This window comes from Schistocerca nitens, chromosome 9 (assembly GCF_023898315.1).
Source record: "Schistocerca nitens isolate TAMUIC-IGC-003100 chromosome 9, iqSchNite1.1, whole genome shotgun sequence".
Lineage (NCBI taxonomy): Eukaryota > Metazoa > Arthropoda > Insecta > Orthoptera > Acrididae > Schistocerca > Schistocerca nitens.
In genome coordinates, this window is record NC_064622.1 from 472,178,630 (window position 1) to 472,197,507 (window position 18,878).

At 47.4% G+C, this 18,878-nt stretch overlaps 1 protein-coding gene across 1 annotated transcript in view; it reads right to left on the reverse strand.

Annotated features, from left to right (window-relative positions):
- The window catches only part of LOC126204360 (max-binding protein MNT-like), a 139,230-nt gene that overhangs the window by 56,326 nt on the left and 64,026 nt on the right, over positions 1–18,878 (reverse strand). Inside the window, exon 3 of the mRNA XM_049938735.1 lies at positions 7,855–8,011. Coding sequence (XP_049794692.1) covers positions 7,855–8,011 — 157 coding nt within the window. The remainder of the gene's footprint in view (positions 1–7,854; positions 8,012–18,878) is intronic.

Genomic DNA, 18,878 nt, shown 5'->3' on the forward strand with positions numbered 1-18,878 from the left:
CTTGGTACGTGGTGATGCGCTATTAATAGTACAAGGTTCGAGCAAACCAAGGAGGAGGTGAACATGGAACGGTTTCTGTAACATCTCTAGGATATCAACTTCCGATCTGAAATTCTAACGAATATGAGATTTTGTAATTCTACCAAGTATGGCAACAGCAATTGTTTCACACAACCAAATTTCAGGAAAGCAGTTCCAGTGAACCTCAGACTTCCTGTTACTCTTCGTTGTCTGGTATCGGGCAATTCATTCAGAAACTTGCCTATTTATTTCAAATTTCGAAGGAAACAATCTCTGAAAACAGTACCTGAAGTCTGTCACTGGTTCAGAGCGTGAAACATTTAAGTACCTGAATGAAATATATTCATCGTGGCACTTTTATCTGAAATTTGTCTACATGCAAGAATGCACAGAGCCACTGCCTCCATGTTTAATCACTAGGAAATGTGACGAATGAGGGAGGTGCTCGTCGATGCCCCAGCCACATACTCACGAACGATTCCACATTTTTGGGGAAGTTCTCTTCCGCTTCACAATGGAGCTAGTTTAATTTATGTTTGGTGACAGTCATCTGCAATGTCTTTAAGCCTAACGTTCAAAGCGCGCTCCTCTGGCTCACTCCGTTTTCGTTCTCTATCCAAACAATCACCACTACGAGTGTTACGGCGAAAGCAGAACTAGAAATAAAAAGAACGAGCCGCAATGACTGGCTAGGAGGGGTGTTTCCTCTCTGGTCGACACCGACACCGCCGCGGGTAGCTCTTTCAGTATTTCCAACATGGGGCTCTCCCAGTAGCAGCGACTACGAGTCTAAAAACGAAACGTAGCGTTCTTTCCAATCACCTCACCGCCTGCTTAGCTGAGTGGTAACCTGCTTGCCTCCCATGCACCGGGCCCGGGTTCGATTCCCGGCTGGGATAGAGATTTTCTCCGACCGTGGACTGGGCGTTGTGTTCTCATCGTCCTCCTCCGGCCGAACCCGGACGAGACCTCCTGGCCAAGAATGCCGTACGATCATTTCATTTCATTCCGCCTCTTTGACGGAGGAAGCCTCGCGTAAGGAGGCGGTCATCACCACGACCTTCTGTAGCCGCGACTGGCGTTCCCAATCGACGCGTGGCGGAAACGTGCAAACGGTGATCTGCAGTTTTCAATAATTTTAGCAGGCGAACCGCGATGTGATTTACGCCTCTTTCAGTGGAGGCCGCCCATCTGAATAAGGTGCCAATCGCCGGAGCCTTGGAGCACAAAGCACGCGTAGTAGCTCAACTCTCAGCTGTCAGCATTCTGTTGGGAGAACTAGTCAATTATAAACGGTTCCCAGAGATGACAATGTGTTTGCTGCAATTGCTGCCATTAAGAAGAAACGCAAAATATCAAAACCAAGTACTGGTGCCACACAACAGTGAACCTTGATTATCGGGTCTTCATTAAGCCAGATCTCAGGATAGTTTTTCTTCTATTCTTTAAATTAGAGAAACTATAAAGTATTTGTAATGGCACAATTTCAGAGACATTACTGGTCTCGTGCACATATGATTTTATGTATGTAGACCGAAGGAGCAACTGAAAATTCGTACCAAGGGCGGGAATCGAACACGGGCCTCCTGCTCACTAGGTAGGTCGCTAGCCACCTAGTCCAGCGGGGACGACGGCCAGCCCTCGTCTCTGGATTCTCGCCATCAACGAAGCCGACTCCTCCGAAAGCAGCTCATTTTCACTGCTTTAGGGGCTAACGCACCTTCCTAGTAAACACGAGACCTGGGTTCGATTCCCAGCCTAGGTGCTTCAGTCTATATACCTAAAATCGTATAACGTATTTGATACTCCAGAAGTAATAGTGTCAAGAATCGACAATGACAATCCAATTAAAAACAGTCACCAGTCATTCAAGAAACCTACCATGTTACCAAATTAACATCGACGACACAAAAGAAATAATCACATCAGCTGCAAGTGGGTACTGATATGAATCTACGGGAAAGTCGAAAATTTGTGCCAGGCCAGGACTCGAGCCTGGGTGTTCTGCCTGCTAGGCGGACGTGCTGACCACTGCACCAACTGGACACATTCGTCGTCGCAACTGCACGGACTACCCCAGCACGCCTCCCGTCAGACCCAAATTCTCAACTTATCAACACACTCCTAGTGTAGTGCCTCTTGCCAATTATCCTCATTACTCGCGGCATTTCGCCTATTCCCATAAGAGTTCGAGCGTGGTACGCATCCGCACTGAAGTTATCTGACGAGGTCACGGTTTTCCAGTCATCTAGGGCCCAACCGAGATGGTCACCAGCCCAGGAGAGGCGCTGCAGGCGACGTCGTGCTGTTACCAAAGGCACAGCTCATTTACGCCAAATCTGGCCGCAATGCTCTAACAAATACGTGCGTCGTACGTCCCACGTTGATTTCTGCGGTTATTCCAGGCAGCGTTGGGTGTCTGTTAGCACTGACAGCTCTACGCAAACGCCACTGCTCTCGGTCGTTAAGTGAAGACCGCCGGCCACTGCTTTGTCCACGGTGAGAGATAATTCCTAAAATCTGGTATTCTCGACACACTCTTGACACTGTGGATCTCGGTATATTGAATTCGCTGACGATTTGCGAAATAGAATGTTCCATGCGGCTATATGCACGTTTAAAGTCTTAATTCCCGTCGTGCGGCCACAATCACGTCGCAAACCGTTTCATATGAATCACCTGGGTACAAATGGCACCTCCGACACTGCATTGCCCCTACAGAAAAATAAATTAATTTTTTGTTGTAAAAGGCGGAAATATTCTCCAAATTACTTTTCAAAATTTTGCAAATGAGGTCTGCACGGCAAATAACGCCTGGGGGAGCGGGAAATAAGTGAGGAGTATACGGCAAATGAAGACGACATACTCTCGTTGCACATTCCACGAAGAGGATGCAAAATGCGGAATATCAGCGTGCCTAATGCGTAACTAGCGAAACCTCGGCGATCGTGTACGTAGGGCGCCGGTATTGACGAATCGTTTGGTACGCGAGTGTCAGGTGTGCGCAGGAGGAGGCGGAGGCGGAGGTGGCTGCGAGCTGCGTGGCACGGCGCGCGACCTTGCGCGACCTTGGCTGCCAGCTGGGCCGCGCGCATGCGCACTCGCGCACTGCCGTATCGCCTCGCTGCGTAGCGCCGGGATCGGCCCACCGGCTGGCAGCTGCAGACAGGCACGACGAGACAACAAGGCCAGCCGCGAGGCCTGGTCACGAATGTTCCACTCAAATCTATACAAAGGGTACGAGCGGCATTTGTCTGTAAAGTTTCCTTTCTTGCACACGAAAACGTCTCCCATAATTTACGAACGGCAGTGCATAGGCTAAATTAACTTACTTGTCCACTCTGGAAGAGCGCTAGGATTACGAGCTTGTCAAACTAATTATACGCAATCAAATACCAGACTGGCTGGCACGAGGTAGTGGAAGACTGGGGAACTGCAGTTTGTTTACGCACTGCATACCGAAAGATTTCTCGTACTACATTGAAATATTGCTCAAGAGTGAGATTCCGCATAGAGTTCGACTACAAGAGACTATGGAGCACGTACAAAGAAGAACGGAGCGAATGGCCACAGTTTCGTTTGACCGGCGAACGACTTTAAATCGAGACGGTAAAAACACTAACTTCTGTCAAGTGCTCGGCTAACTTCCGTCGTCGTAGGTACTTATTACACTATGCGGAACTATGACAGGAGTAGGAAGCGGTGGAGCAGATGAGATTTTTAGACACTAGCAAGTTTGTCTACTCAGTCTCTCCTCGTGATCGGAAAGGTATTCGGCAAATATATCCAGCAGATAGACAGTTCACATGGTTCAGGATACTATCCTTCTCCTACAAATGCAGTAAAAAGAGGCGGAATTTAGGCATCTGGAGTGATGTTAAGTTGTACACGATAATGTAAAGAAAATTCTGTCCTTATGAAACTAAACGCAATTGTTGCTATCCATTCTCTGCCAGCCAGTAGGAGATAAGACCCTGAGATCCACGGTCTCGATTAATTTCTCTGCAACTTTCATTACGGGAAGATCGTCAAATGCAGCGACAAGGGCAACAATTGCCGCGAACATTAAAATTGTTTTAAAACCAATTGCCGCGAACATTAAAATTGTTTTAAAACGTTAGTTTACTAAATAGCGAACACTAATTTTAAAGACAGCGGCACACAGTGTTATACCAAATGGTGAATCTTCGCCCGAGTCGCGGTCCCGTACAATATCGACACTACAAACACACACACACACACACATACACCACCTACTACTGGCCACTTACGATATGAAGAACAGCCGTGACTCAGGTGCATAGAAGCATCTCACATGGTCCTCCGACACAAGAGGTCTCTGCTGTCCTACCTTTATGAAAGCTACACCTCTGACGCGGGGGGACGAAATGAGGTGACGTGCAGCAAAATGAGACGATTGCAAGGAGGCACCTCCGGGAGCCACGCCGGCGGCAGCCGCACCGAGCACGCGGCGCACAGAACCATCCGCTACTATACAGCAGTCCTGGATAGACAGGCAGTCTGCAAATGACAGGAAAGGGGAAACGTTGGTGAGTGCTTCTCTGCCACTTTGCGATCAGTGTGTAGGGACGTGTGACACGACTCTCCCTCCGCCTGACAAGAAGAGCTGCAGAAGATCGCCTGCATCTGCTCGTGAACCGCGGCTCTGCCGGCGAGAGCAATGTCACACCGCGATGCATCTCATCTCGAGGCAGCTTCCGGTTGCCTTCTTCACGTTCGAAGAGCTCCGTTACGGGCGAACATAATAACATTGAAGTGTCGCTGATGTGACCTGTAGTTTGATGCACCTCTTCGAGCTAACCAATGCTGTAAAAGTCTAGTCATATCTACATACCCACTGAAACCTATAACCACTTAAACTGCAGGCAAGCCGCCGGTTCATCTGTAATTTTTACCCTCGGCACTTCCCTGTAAAGCGAAATAAACCATTCCTTGATGGCTCAGGAAGCGTCAGAGCAACTCAGCCCTTCTTTCAGCCAAGAAGTAGGGTATAATTCTTTTCTCCATGATTTAATTTCTCTCGGTTCAGTAAAATATACCATATCCTCTTCTATTTTTCGCCTTGTATTCTAGTAATAAATCGTTTTGTATTCGACAAATAACTATCTTACGATGCTGTCAAAGTGGATACTTTCGTTCACATATTATCGAGCTATGGATGTAATTTCAGATACTAGATCCGACAGCAAATATCACGTCTCGTATCCGAATTTCCCTACTCCAGGGGTTCCTGTATCGAACGACCAGGTGGATGGTGTCTCGTTGGTAACAGATAGTATTTCTTGCAGTGGACAAATCTCCGTCACAGATACGTATACCACTCAGAAGGGCTATTGTGGTAGACCTGACGTATTTTGTGCAATGCATTTAAACTGGGAATTGGAAGTGTGTCCATCACCTTCCTTGTCCTTGTAACTCTCTCAACGCTTCCCGTTTGAAAATTATCCTTAATATGACGAGATCATCAATGCCCGTCTAAAATTACGGCTTTGATTAACATGTATCTGTTTGCTATTAATTTCCAGTTGGAATCTCTTTCGTTGTACCATGTGCGATTATAAAATGGCCTAAAGCTGTCAGAGAGTAAGTACGCATGCGCCAAAGACGAATGACTAATAGCTGTGAAGCGAGAAGCCTTTTCAGATGAATGTGGCATCTCTGGCACAAGTAAGTGTGCCGGTGGACTTTGTTTTTTTAATTCACTTTGTCGGAAAAACGGTAAGTGTACTAACAAGGCAACGAATTGTCGTTTTCACATGAAACCTGGAAAACTGTTAATGAAACCTATCTTTTAGTAAAAGAACTGTACAGCAGAGACAATTTATTACGTAGTGGAGATTTTAAGTAGTTCAAACGTTTCCAATATGGCCTTGAAGACGTTGAAGATGACTCACTTCCAGGACGCCCTTCAACATCGAAAACGGATGAAAATATCGAAAATGTACTTATTCTGATTCGATCTGACCGTCGGTTGAGTATTCGATCGATTGCTGAAACTGTAGGAATTGACAAAAAATGCGAAAGGCGAATGTTACATAACGAATTTAACATGAGAAAAGTATGTGGTGCTGAAAATTGTCACGGACGATCAAAAAGAAGCTCGTGAAAATGTTTGTAATGTCGCGTCGAACACCACTGAAAATGATCCCAGTTTCTTGGAAAGAGTGATAACATGTGACGAATCTTGGTCTTTCACTTATGATCGAGAAACTCAGCGCCAGTCCGTGCAATGGAAGGGCCCAATTTCATTTAAAAACAATCATCATCGCTTTGAAACTTGGTTTGCTCATTCGAGCATTTTTTTTTGTCTCGGTGAAATCGGGCCCTTCCATTGCACGGACTGGCGCTGAGTTTCTCGATCATAAGTGAAAGACCAAGAATCGTCACTTGTTATATATAAATTTTGTGTATCTTCACATGGTTCCTGAGGGTCAAATTATTAATCAACATTACTACCATTAGGTTCTTGCTCAACTCCGGGAGAAAATGAGAGAAAAGCGGCTCGAATTGTGGAAGAACAAGTCATGGCTTCTACAGCAAGAACGCATCGTCTCTTACCGCATTGTCTGTTAAGAGGTTTCTAGCCTGTGTTAGACCACTCACCTTATTTGCCCGAGCTAGCAACATCACACTTATATTTTCCCCGAGTTCAAATCCACATTACAAGGAACAAGATTTCAGTCCGTTGGAACAAGCGGCACCCGTCATCAAAGAGCTCACAGAGTTTCCAGTGCTATTTCCACGAATGGAAAACTGGCATAGAGGGTTGTAGGGATAGTGGAGGGGGGATATGTTGAGGGGGGGGGGGATAAGTAAATACACTGCTGTAAAAAAATCGATACACCTGAAATGACGACGTCGAGTTTGATCAGGTAACGGTGTATGCCATCTAGGGGATAGTAGATATACTGGTAATGGTTTCAACATCGTCCGCCAACAGATAGCGTAGTTGCATAGATATCAGTGCGGCATCTGTGTCTACTTTCTAATAGGGAATGCTCACAGCCAGAAGGCTCAGCGTTGTGCTAAGGTGTGAAGCAAGAAGGCAATCACGCCACGGAGATGCATTCGTGCTTTACACAACCAACCGAGCGAGTATGTACAGGGTTAATTTGTAGCCTTCCGAGTGGCGGGATGGTCATTTCGGGGAAGTGCCAGACAAGGTGGACGATACGCTACAACCTTCGATTACCTCTGGTGTTTCTGGAGAGGACACTAACCAGCGCTCGGTACGTGCAGAATGTTGGCCCCGTTCTCTTGCAATGTTATGTGTTGCTCCTACAGCATAATGCTCGCCCACAAACTGCCCGTAGAACTCAATGCACTCTGTAAGACGTGTAGCAACTTCCCTGGCCGCCCAGTTGAGTTCGTGTGGGATATGGCGGGACTAGAAGTGACTCGTGTGACTCGTTAACCAACAGCTCTTACAGGTCGGACAGGCGAGGCATAACGTATCCCAGGACAGTATTCGCTATCTGTACGATCGACTGGATACCAGTCAGCGCCTCCATTGCCCGTCGTGGAAGCTAAACCACGTACTTATATGGGGGTTGCAGCATGGGTCGATAGCTGATACCTCAGAACCGATTATGGTATTGATCTGCAGATGTAATCTTTTCAGGTACTCGATACACACTGTTGCAACAATAAATCTCGAGTGAAATGGAGACGTTCAAAAGAGTATGCTAACTTGTTTTCCGGCAGTGTTAGTATGCTTTTGAAATGAAATGTTTTAGAGCAGTAGTGCCTGCAGCTTGTTTACTCGCGACGCGCACCCCTGCAGCCCCCGCGCTGGCGCGCAGGCACACTCACCTGGATGTAGCGCAGCGCGCTGTGCAGGATGCTCAGGTTGGACGTCTTCTTCTCGTCCGGCGAGGGCGGCAGCTGCTTCTTCAGCAGCTCGAAGCACTCCTTGAGGTGGGCGCGCCGGTTCTTCTCCAGCTTGTTGTGCACTTCCCGCGTTCCCATCCTGCGCATTCAAAATACGCTCCTGTCAGTCGCCGACAAATTGCTGCCGCCCTGGCTCAAAATAAACCTAAACACCAGTTTTAAGCAGCGCTTTGCCGCTGTTGCTTTATGCTCGCGTGGAGAATGAGTATCGGTCCCTTCGTTGGGATGCATAGGTTTAGACAGGAAACTCGGATTCGTGAGGGCGGGCGGTCCAGATCATTTCTGAGCATTCACATTTAGGCTTTCCGTGTTGTCCTTAAGTCAGTTTTAAAGCATCATTAACATATACAGGATGTTCGGAAATTCCCGTTGCAAACTTCTTGGACCTGTAGAGGGGAGTAAGTATACAATATTTTGAACCCACGTCCGAAAACGTACCGCTTCTGTGCTACAGCCGTTTGAAAACATGTTTGCTAGGTAGGTATGCAATTGAGTAGTTACGGTGGGGGTGCTTAAGTTGGGTCGGCTCATGTCATTTGACGTCTATCCCACCTCTCCGACCCGGTTAGAGCTTCATTCACATGTCTGTGGTTGTACGAGCAACATAGTTGAGTACACGTTCGTAGAATTACACCGACATGACACTCACGGTAATGGAAGAGCATCTCGACATCTTTACCAAGATCGTTAACCGCAACGTCCGACTCCACTGCACACTCTTGTCGCCATAACTACGCAACGGCTTCGAGAAAGGGGTAACTTCACCGTCAGCAGACGTGGCTGTGGTGCTCCAAGGAGACGCCGCAAACCCGAATCGGAAGAGGTCGTACTGTAATCAACAGTGTTTGTGAAAACTGATTATTGTGTGTATTGTGTATTTAAAACGGAGACCTAGAAACGACGGAGACGCTTCGTCCCGCCGTAGCCCTCAGTGGTTCACAACCGCACAACAGACCACCGAAGTGCGTCTGCCCCACCGCCGCCCTACACCGAACCCAGGTGTATTGTGCGTTTCGGCCCCCAGTGGACCCTCCCCCCCACCCCTCCCGGGAACATCTCATACCAGACGAGTGTAACCCCAACCCCAAATGTTTGCGTGGTAGAGTAATTATGGTGTGCGCGTATGTGGAGACAGTGTTTGCGCAGCAATCGCCGACATAGTGTAACTGAGACGGAATAAGGGAAACCAGCCCGATTTCGCCGAGGCAGATAGAAAACCGCCTTAAAAACCATCCTCGGACTGGCCGGTACACAGTACCTCGACATTAATCCGCCGGGCGGATTCGTGCTGGGGACCGGCATGCCTTCCTGCTCGGGAAGCAACGCGTTAGACCGCGCGGCAACTAAGGTGGACAAAACTGATCATGTTTCCTTTTTGTTTCTTTCGTTATTAATGAGTAGAATTGTACAACGAGTGATGTACCGGGTCACGTCTAGTAAATTACTTGTAGAAGAGGTCGCGTTAGCAACATGTTTTCAAACGGTTGTAGCACAGAAACATGGGCTCCAATTCAAAATACTAGCCACTAGTGGTAACGGGAATTTCCAAACACTCTATATACTTCGCAAGCCATCTTGTAGTGTGTGGCGGGAGGAGGGAGATGGTCTTTGAGTACCATTGTCATCTGCCTTTCCCGTTACAGTCGCGAATAGACCGCATGAAGAACAATTCTTGGGAACCTCTGAGCTCGAATCTGTATAATTTTACCTTCCGCGAGATACACGTAGGAGGAGCCATATATTGATTAAGTAATAGGAACGTGAGCCACACTGCTACCTACAACGCATGTCTTGTTGTGTCTGCATCTCCGTGACGCTTTCGCGCTTCAGGCAAATGCCGAGATGGTTAGTTTGAAATGCAGACGGCCGTTTTCCTTCCGTAGCCCGAGCTAGTCCTCCGTTTCTAACGGTGTAGTCACGAAACCCCAGTGATCAGTCTTCCTACTGTCTTATAACCTAAGTTCTTTATACATGGGGTGGATATAAAGTAGTGGCAATACTGTGGTAACACGGAGGATGTGCGTGGCATGGCAAAACCGCTACTTGTAACTGAGAGCAGGTCAGCTGCTATGTTTACTATGTGACAGTGAGGGAGATCGACTCAAGCTCCCTAACACTATGTTTAGGAAACACGAGCAACGTGCGTAGAACAAGACTGAAGTGGCACGTGGTCGGTATGGCCGCGTGGTTTGAGGCGCCATGTCACGGATCACGGATTGCGCGGCCCCTCCCGCCGGAGGTTCGAGTCCTCCCTCGTGTGTGTGTGTGTGTGTGTGTGTGTGTGTGTGTGTGTGTGTGTGTGTGTGTGTGCATAAGCTAATTTAATTAGTTTAAGTAGTGAGTAAGACTACCGAACGATGACCTCAGCAGCTTGGTCCCTTAGGAATTCACACATACATTTGGCACGTGGTCGGAGCGCAAACAATGTTTCCTCCTGACACTGCACCCCATCATCTTTCATGACAATTCATGATGCCACACAGAAAGCTCCGTTAGGACCTCCTGCATACGTGACAGTGGGGGATACTGCAACATCCGTCGTATTCACCCGATATGAGTCCTTACGATTACGACCTGGTCGCCATCATGAAGGAACCTCTTCGTGGCACGCGCTACAGCACAACAAAAGACATCATCGGTGCCATAGGGCGGTCTTTACGACATATCGACAGAGATGGATGCGCTGACGGTGTACGACGCCTTCCACAAGTGTGGGCCGGCCGGTGTGGCCGAGCGGTTCTAGGCGCTTCAGTCTGGAACCGCGCCTAGAACCGCTACGGTCGCAGGTTCGAATCCTGCCTCGGGAATGGATGTGTGCGGTGTCCTTAGGTTAGTTAGGTTTAAGTAGTTCTAAGTTCTAGGGGACTGATGACCTCAGATGTTAAGTCCCATAGTGCTCATAGCCATTTGAACGATTTTGAAACACCAGTGTGGGGCAAGTTGATCGAGATGCGTCTCTCTAAATCTACATCTACATAATTATTCTGCTATTCATAATAAAGTGCATGGCAGAGGGTTCAATGAACCACCATCGAACTGTCTCTCTACCGTTCCACTCCCGAACGGCGCGCGGGAAAAACGGGCACTTAATTTTTTCTGTGCGAGCCCTGATTTCTCTTATTTTATCGTGATAATCATTTCTCCTATGTAGGTGGGTGCCAACAGAATGTTTTCGAAATCGGAAGAGAAAACTGGTGATTGAAATTTCATGAGAAGATCTCGTCGCAACGAAAAACGCCTTTGTTTTAATGACTGCCACTCCAATTCACGTATCATGTCTGTAGCACTATCTCCACCATTCCGCGATAATACAAAACGAGCCGCCCTTCTTTGTACTTTTTCGATGTCATCCGCCAGTCCCACGTGATGCGGATCCCACGCATAGCGTGGAGATTATATTAAGGGCTTGTAATACGGTGAACGTTTGTCAATAAAGTCTGGTATGAATTATAGCCATGTTACCATTACTTTTTATCCAAGCCACGTATCTGTAACTCAGATGCACTGAATATGGCTGTTTATTGCCGAAACCTAGATTTGCAAGAATAATGAAAACTAATACGATTGCGAGTGATTGCTGTGTGCTCCCCTTCCATACAGTCTACGGTCGCTGTGCACAGCGCTTCCTTATGGAATCAAAGATGGTTATGCATGAACAAGTGAGAAAAATTTCGCCGTGTCACATCTTGTCGACGCATTATTTGCATATTACTTTAGTGTGTACTGTTTTATTATTTGTGGTATTACAATCTACACACCAGAAAAAGATAAGCTTTGGATATCGTGTGTAATCTGCCACGCTACCTTTTAGGTTCAGCAACAAATCCATTTCAGAATCTTCTGTAATAATTTATTGGATACAAAACACTTAGCTGCAATACCCGCAAAATGCAGTAGTTTCCTACGTACTGTTTGATTCGCTTTTTGTAAAATAAGCCGCATCCATTTTGATTTTACCAGCGCCTTGCTACTTTCAGTTATGATTTTCCGTGTTCGTTTTCACTGAAATTCTCACGGCAATTGGTTTCCTTATGCTGCTAGTTCCGTCGAAGCCTTTACACAGCACGCTAAACTGTGAACAAAATAGTAGTATTAATACGTTTAAGTTATTATAACGCCTGCACGGTGTCTCTTAAATTTCAGATTTGTAGCTGCTATTACTTTCAGTCAGCCTCTTTCGGGAGCTCTGCCAAACAAAAAATGCGAACCAGTAAGCAAACGAGAATCAATGAGAAATTACCGAAAGAGACACTGATGCACCAAAAACCTATGAGAAAATTATACAAACGCGACTGAGATGAATACGGAACCGTTATAGCGACGAGAGATGACGTGGGATCGTCGAGATTGGGTCGTGGATCAATGGAAATTTGTCGCCTCTTCGGACGAATCACGTTCCTTGTTATGCCAGGTCAATGATCGTGTCCGGACACACCGTCATCAAGGCAAATTGGGACTCAAAATATGTACCGCGCCACGGAGGCAAACCGGTGGGGGCATTATTATGTTATGGGGAACGTTCATCTAGGCTTCCGTCGAAGGCACAAAGCCAGCTGTGGAGTAGGAGAACATTATTGCGGACCATCTGCATCCCTTCACGCTCGATGGCCTTCCCGACATCGATATAATTTTCCAGCCCGTGTCACAGTGGCTCGAGGGGCGTTATAGTGAACTCACATTGATGTCTTCTCCGCCAAATTCGCCTCAGCTGATCCCGACGGAACACATCGGGGAGGCTACCGGGTGCCACCTCTGCGACGGCAAACCACCGACCATTTATTTATGCGAATTGTGTGACCTATGCGAAGACATCTGGTTCTACATATCTCCGATAACCTAAGAAGGACTTGTCGCATCCACGCCAAGCAGCAAAGCTGCAGTATCGCCTTGGACAGGTGAACTAACACGGTATAATGAGCCATGTTGCATCTACAGCCGTCCATAATTGTGAGAGTCGCCGGTGCAGGATTTTATGCACGGAACTGACCTCTCGATTATGTCCCATAAATGTTCGATGGGAATCATGTCGGACGATTTGGGTGGCCAAATCATTCGGTCGAATTGTCCAGAATGTTCTTCAATCCAATCGCGAACGGCTGTGGTTCGGTGACATGGCGCACTGTCATTCATAAAAGTTCCTTCATGTTTGAGAACATGAACTCCATGAATGGCTGCAAATGGTCCCCAAGTAGCCGAACACAATCATTTCCGGTCAATGATCGCTTCAGTTGGAACAGAGGACCCAGTCCATTCCATGTAAACACAGCCCACACCCTTATGGAGCCACCAGCAGCACAGTGATTTGTTGACAACTTGGGTCCGTGGCTTCGTGGGATCTGTGTCACACTCGAACCCTACCGTCAGCTCTTACCAACTGAAATCGGGACTCATGTGACCAGGCCACCACTTCCCAATCGTCTGGGGTCGAACCGATACGGTCACGAGCGCAGCACAGGCGCTGCAGGCGCTGTCGTGCTGTCGGCGAAGGCACTCGCGTCGCTCGTTTGCTGCCATGGCCCACTGACGCCAGATTTCGCCGTCTTGCCCTAAGGGATACGTTTGTCCCACATTGATTTCTGCGATAATTTCACGCAGTTACTTGTCTGTTAACACTGATAACTCTACGCAAACGCCGCTGCCCTCGGCCGTTGAGCGAAGAGCGTCTGCCACTGCACTTTCCGTGGTGTGCGGTAATGCCTGAAATTCGGTACTCTCGGCACACTCTTTACACTGTGGATTTCGGGACATTGAATTCCCTAGCGATTTCCGAAATGGAATGTTCCGTGCGTCTAGCTCCAGCAATCAATCCGCAAAGTTCCCGTCGTGCGGCCATAATTTCGTCGCAAGCTTTTCCACATGAGTCACTCGAGTAGAAATGACAGCTTCGCTAAATGCACTGCCCTTTTATACCTTGCGTACGCATGTCGCTATCCGATGACTTTTGTCACTTCAATGTATATACGTGGGCTGCTCCAATACTACTATGTGTGTCAGTCTTTTCCCTTGTGCGCAACTTCCAGCAAACGCTTTTTGTGCCAGGGCGTGCCGCCGCCAAAACGCAGTGGTGTGGGCAACGCGCACGACGTGGCTGCGCCGCAGGCGGCCTGCGCACACTCGTTCCCTTCGCAAATAGCAGCTCGCCTGACACCTGCCAGCGAGGCCGAGAGAACTGCACTGCCCGACCGCCAGGCGTCTTCGGCACAACGCGATTCCACTTTTCCTGCTAAAACAGAGAACTGCTGAAATCTACAAGCCCCTCGCAAGACTTGTCAGGTTGCTGAACAAAACTACTCCTCCTCATTCTGGTTCGTGATCATACTGTGTAACAACGATATGATCTTCAAACAATGCGTCCCCTTCACGGGATGAGCAACTGAAAATTCTCCCTAGCGAATTCTGGCACCATCACCGTGCGTAGGTCAAGTACTACGGTTCCTCCTGATGATGGAGTACTGATTATAAAGTGTAAGGTATCTGCGTAATTGGGCTCTTGTGCCAGTGGAAGCCTGCAAGAGCCCCAAAGACAAATATGTCTACCTATGCTATACTTGTGACGTACGGCACTATTTGCTGGGAGATCCTGGGACAGGTTCAGCAGCCAAAACCAAAACTGTTCTCTTCACCGGAGCACCACGGCCCCTTTCCTCAAGAAACGCCTAATGTTGTGTCTTCTCTTTGTCAGTTCAGCGTAGTTGACTAATTGAGGAAGGTATAGCATAGTGATGTTTGTGTTTTATAAATGACGAGAGATGGGAGAGTGTGAAAGCCGGTGCAGGCACATAGCCTGATCCTCTCGAATACCACTAAGTGGTGTTCCGGGCACTCCTGACGGACGGATCATTACCAACAGTGTCACATGCCTTCATTCCATGAGACACTGCGGAGACGTTTGGAATTTAATCCAGGACACTGGCGCAAAATCTGGTGGTCCCAGTTCTAGACTACCACCTTCTCCTCCCCTCGGTCCCCAAATACTAACGGCGAAAATTTCTTCCTCCAGTAGGATTCGAACCGGGTGCCTCAGAGTCGAGCACCACCACACAGGTTGCGTAAGCGACCTCGTTTACGAAACGGATGCTATGGTATCTCCAAATTTGCTGCTGCAACTTGGGATATGCACGATAAAGTCAAATCAATAATTTCTTATAGTTTCAGATAATGCTCTACTAAGATCTTTAAGACAACGTAATTGCTCGTATAGAGGAGACGAAGATTCACTCCACTAACAGAGTAATGATATCTGCGAAATCTGATTGATGAAGCGAATTCTGGGGCTGATGAGGACAAGGAGAGTGAAGTTAGTGGGAAAACAAAAAATACAGGCTATAATGAGAGAACATCTGATTACAAACATTGTGAGAAGTAGCGAATAATGTGGGCTGTCATATTGGAATGTTACTTGAATAAATTAACAACCAAAGCTGTACCAGTGAGAAACCCTCAGAAAACGAGTCCACTCTGCAAGACTGTGTTTGCGGATAATATGGAAAACGATCTAATCCAGCTGGTCGATATAAGAGACTGGAGTCGTAGAAGCACCGTATCTATTGCTTTGCATACTACAGAAAATCAGCTGTGACTTCAGTTAGGATACGATGCAGCAAACACAGTATAGCGTTGCGTTAATTTTGTTAACGGTAGGAGAGAACATCGTCGTCAGGTCGCATCGTTGTCCGTTTCCTTGAGAACAGTCAAGGAAGAAGGCGATGATTACGAAAGGCAAGACACACATGACCGTGCTGATCTCGCGCGCTTTCACGCCCTGGTGCACTCAGGTGCATCTCTTTTTGAGTTGCGCAGGAGTGTTACTGTCGCCTCACGCTATAAGAAAACCGGTAGTGGTAGTAGCGCTTTCTCAAACTGTGCGTCTCCTGTTCACGGACGTCAAGGATAATGCGTACATACACTGTTCTCTTCTTTCGCAAACAGCAGGTACTTTGAGACAGCCTTTTATCAAAACAGGAAAAGAAAGACACTGTCACAAGTAGGAAACATTAGTAAATGAAACAAACCAAGGACTGACTTTTAATGGCAGTACACACATCCCGTTCGATAATTTTCTCTGATTGTCTTCTCTTCGTGCTTCTTGAGTGGTCGTCGGTCAGAGAAGGGTGTGCATTGTTATTGCTTTTCGAATCCTCAGTCGAAGGGTTCTCGGGTGCATTGTTGCAACTGACTAAACGTGTCTGCGTTTTTCAAGCTGCTCTGAAGAAAGCGAGACATGGACTTTTAAAGTGACTATAATTAATAAACTAAAACTGATGGTTCATCGGCGACCAAGTTACAAATTACGAGGAGTGACAGCAACACTAAGAAATGAAACAGGGAACAGGCTGGAGTGAGTGGCATAACTATGACTGCGATGAAAATGAAGAAGAGGTGGGAGTAATATGTAGCCACGTGGATGGTCAGTACAGGGTCAAAGGAAGCTCTTTGGTGGGGTCAAAGAAGTAAGAGACATACACACGGCTAGCAGGACGTGGGTAGGTGACACTAGAAACTGTGCTTAACAGCTAGGTACTATAGTGATGAAGATAGCAGCGTATGGAAAAGACTTTTATGCGGGAAAAGTTTATGAAATGTTACACATTCCTGAAATAGTGATAATAATGATTCCTATTGGAAAACAATTTAGAGTCGTCGGTAACCCAGAATCGAAAACCCAGGGGTAATTATCCCCTGGAGGGAACTACTGATGTGGCTGCAACTTCAAGTTAAGTGTTGTCGTCCTGGTCTCCAGTCGAACCACGGTTGGTATACATACTCACCGAGGCAGTTATCGTCGTTCTGCTCGCCTGAAATTTTTGTAACCAGGGGAGTTTCTATTTATTGGTTGGTTGACATCGATGGCCAACTGAAGAGCGCCAGTGCTCTGCGATTCTTCCACGACCACATTCCGTATCCGTAACTTGACATGTGAGGGTGGTAAACTGACATTCACTACTGGGCAACAGGTCGACCTCGTCATTGAAAACCAGTCCTACATAAGGTGGCCCGGCAGAGAGGAGATCCTCTCGTTTATTCTGAAATGATTTTCGGATGAGGTTTCAGTAGGCTGCAATCTGCTAATATTATCTAAGCAGGTTCTGCAATGCTGCAAAATTTGAGTCACCCGAATCCCTGTCGCTTCTGCGTTAAAAACTGAACAGTATAGGCGAGAGAAGAAATTGCTCGGAATACGAGGTGCATTCTACAAGAAATTCCACACATTTATTTTAATTTCGCTGGAGAACATGTGCAATTTGTTGTGGGACATCGTGAAGTGTTTCCGCTTCAGCCGCTATAGTTTCGTGAAGTACCGATACGTGGCAGCGCTATACGTACCCTTCAAAATGGCGTCCGTAAATGAGGTGCGTTCCGAGCAGTTGGCGAAAAACTGGAGCATCGCAAATATTCACAGGCGCTTGCACAATGTCTACAGAGACCTGGCACGGATTAAAAGCACGATGAGTCGTCGGGCGAGGCGTCTGTCATCATCGCAACAAGGTCGCGAAAATCCGTGCCGGACGGCCGCACACATCTGTGACTCCTGCAATACTATCCTCAGAAATTTCAAGAAAAGACTTCAGCGTCTTACTTCGTCACAGAAATGCAAAAGCAAGGCCTTAACTCTGCGCACGTCAGAGGAGCTCGGAAAACTTCATTTGACTGTTCTTTCTGATCCACCTGACAACCCGGATCTCCCACCTTACGATATCCATCTGTTTGGCCCAATAAAACATGCACTCCGCCGGAAGCAGTACGTGGATGAAAGGGAAGTTACTGATGCTGCAAGACGTTTGCACCGACTTCGACCAGTAGAGTGGTTCCACGCGGGCACACAGACTCTCCAAGTAAGGTGGCGTAAGGCCGTCGCACTGAAAAAAATGTGTTGCATTACTTATTTGTGCTTGAGGGGAAGCACCGCTCGATGTGGAGTGTTGGAACGCGCCACCACGACCGCAACGTACGTCCTGGGCGCCGCGGGCTCGCTTCGTCTCGATGGCAGCGGTACTGCCGTGCGGACTGTCGCAAGCGCGGCCTCGCTTTCTTGTCCACCGGCCGCGCTTCATCAAGGATCCTCTCACAGACTTGGACAGTTACGTGTCATTATAGGACAACGTAGCATATGATCCGATTCTACCTGGACTTGTATTCTTCAGTTAAACTTCTCTGGTGCTTGTGTAATTCCCCTGTTCAGCTCACCGACGTTGTACGTAACTTCGTATTGTTGCCAATAAATAACTGTAGATATTTCACCGAGAAAGCCACGCGTATACAATGAGGCGACAAAAGTCACGGGGCATTGTTTTGCAATGTGTTGTGCAGCAACTCGACGTGGCATATATTCATCGTGTCACTGAAATATCTCTCCAGAAATATTGAGTCATGCTGTCTCTATAGCCGTCCGTAATTGTGAAAGTGTTCTCGGTACAGGATTTTTTGGACGCACTGACCTCTCGATTATGTCCCATAAATGTCCGATGCGATTCGTGTCGGGCGATCTGGCTGGGCAAATCATTCGCTCGAATTATCCAGAATGTTCTTCAGACCAATCGCGAACAATTATGGCACGGTCACATAGTGAATTGCCATCCATAAAATTTACATCTTTGTTTGGGAACATGATGTTCACCAACGCTTGCAAATGGTCTTCAAGTAGCCGAAGATAACCATTTTCAGTCAATGATAGGTTCAGTTCGACAAGGGGGCCGTGTAATTGTGGAGCCACCACCAGCTTGCACAGTGCCTTGTTGACAACACGGGTCACGGCTTCCTACGGTCTGCGCCACACTCGAACCTACCATCAGCTCTCGTCAACTGAAATCGGGACTCATCTGACCAGGCCACAGATTTCCAGACGTCTAGAATATAATCGATATGGTCACGATCCCGGGAGAGCCGCTGTAGGCGATGTAGTGCTATGAGCAAAGGTTGTCTGCTACCACAGCCCATTTCCGTCAAAT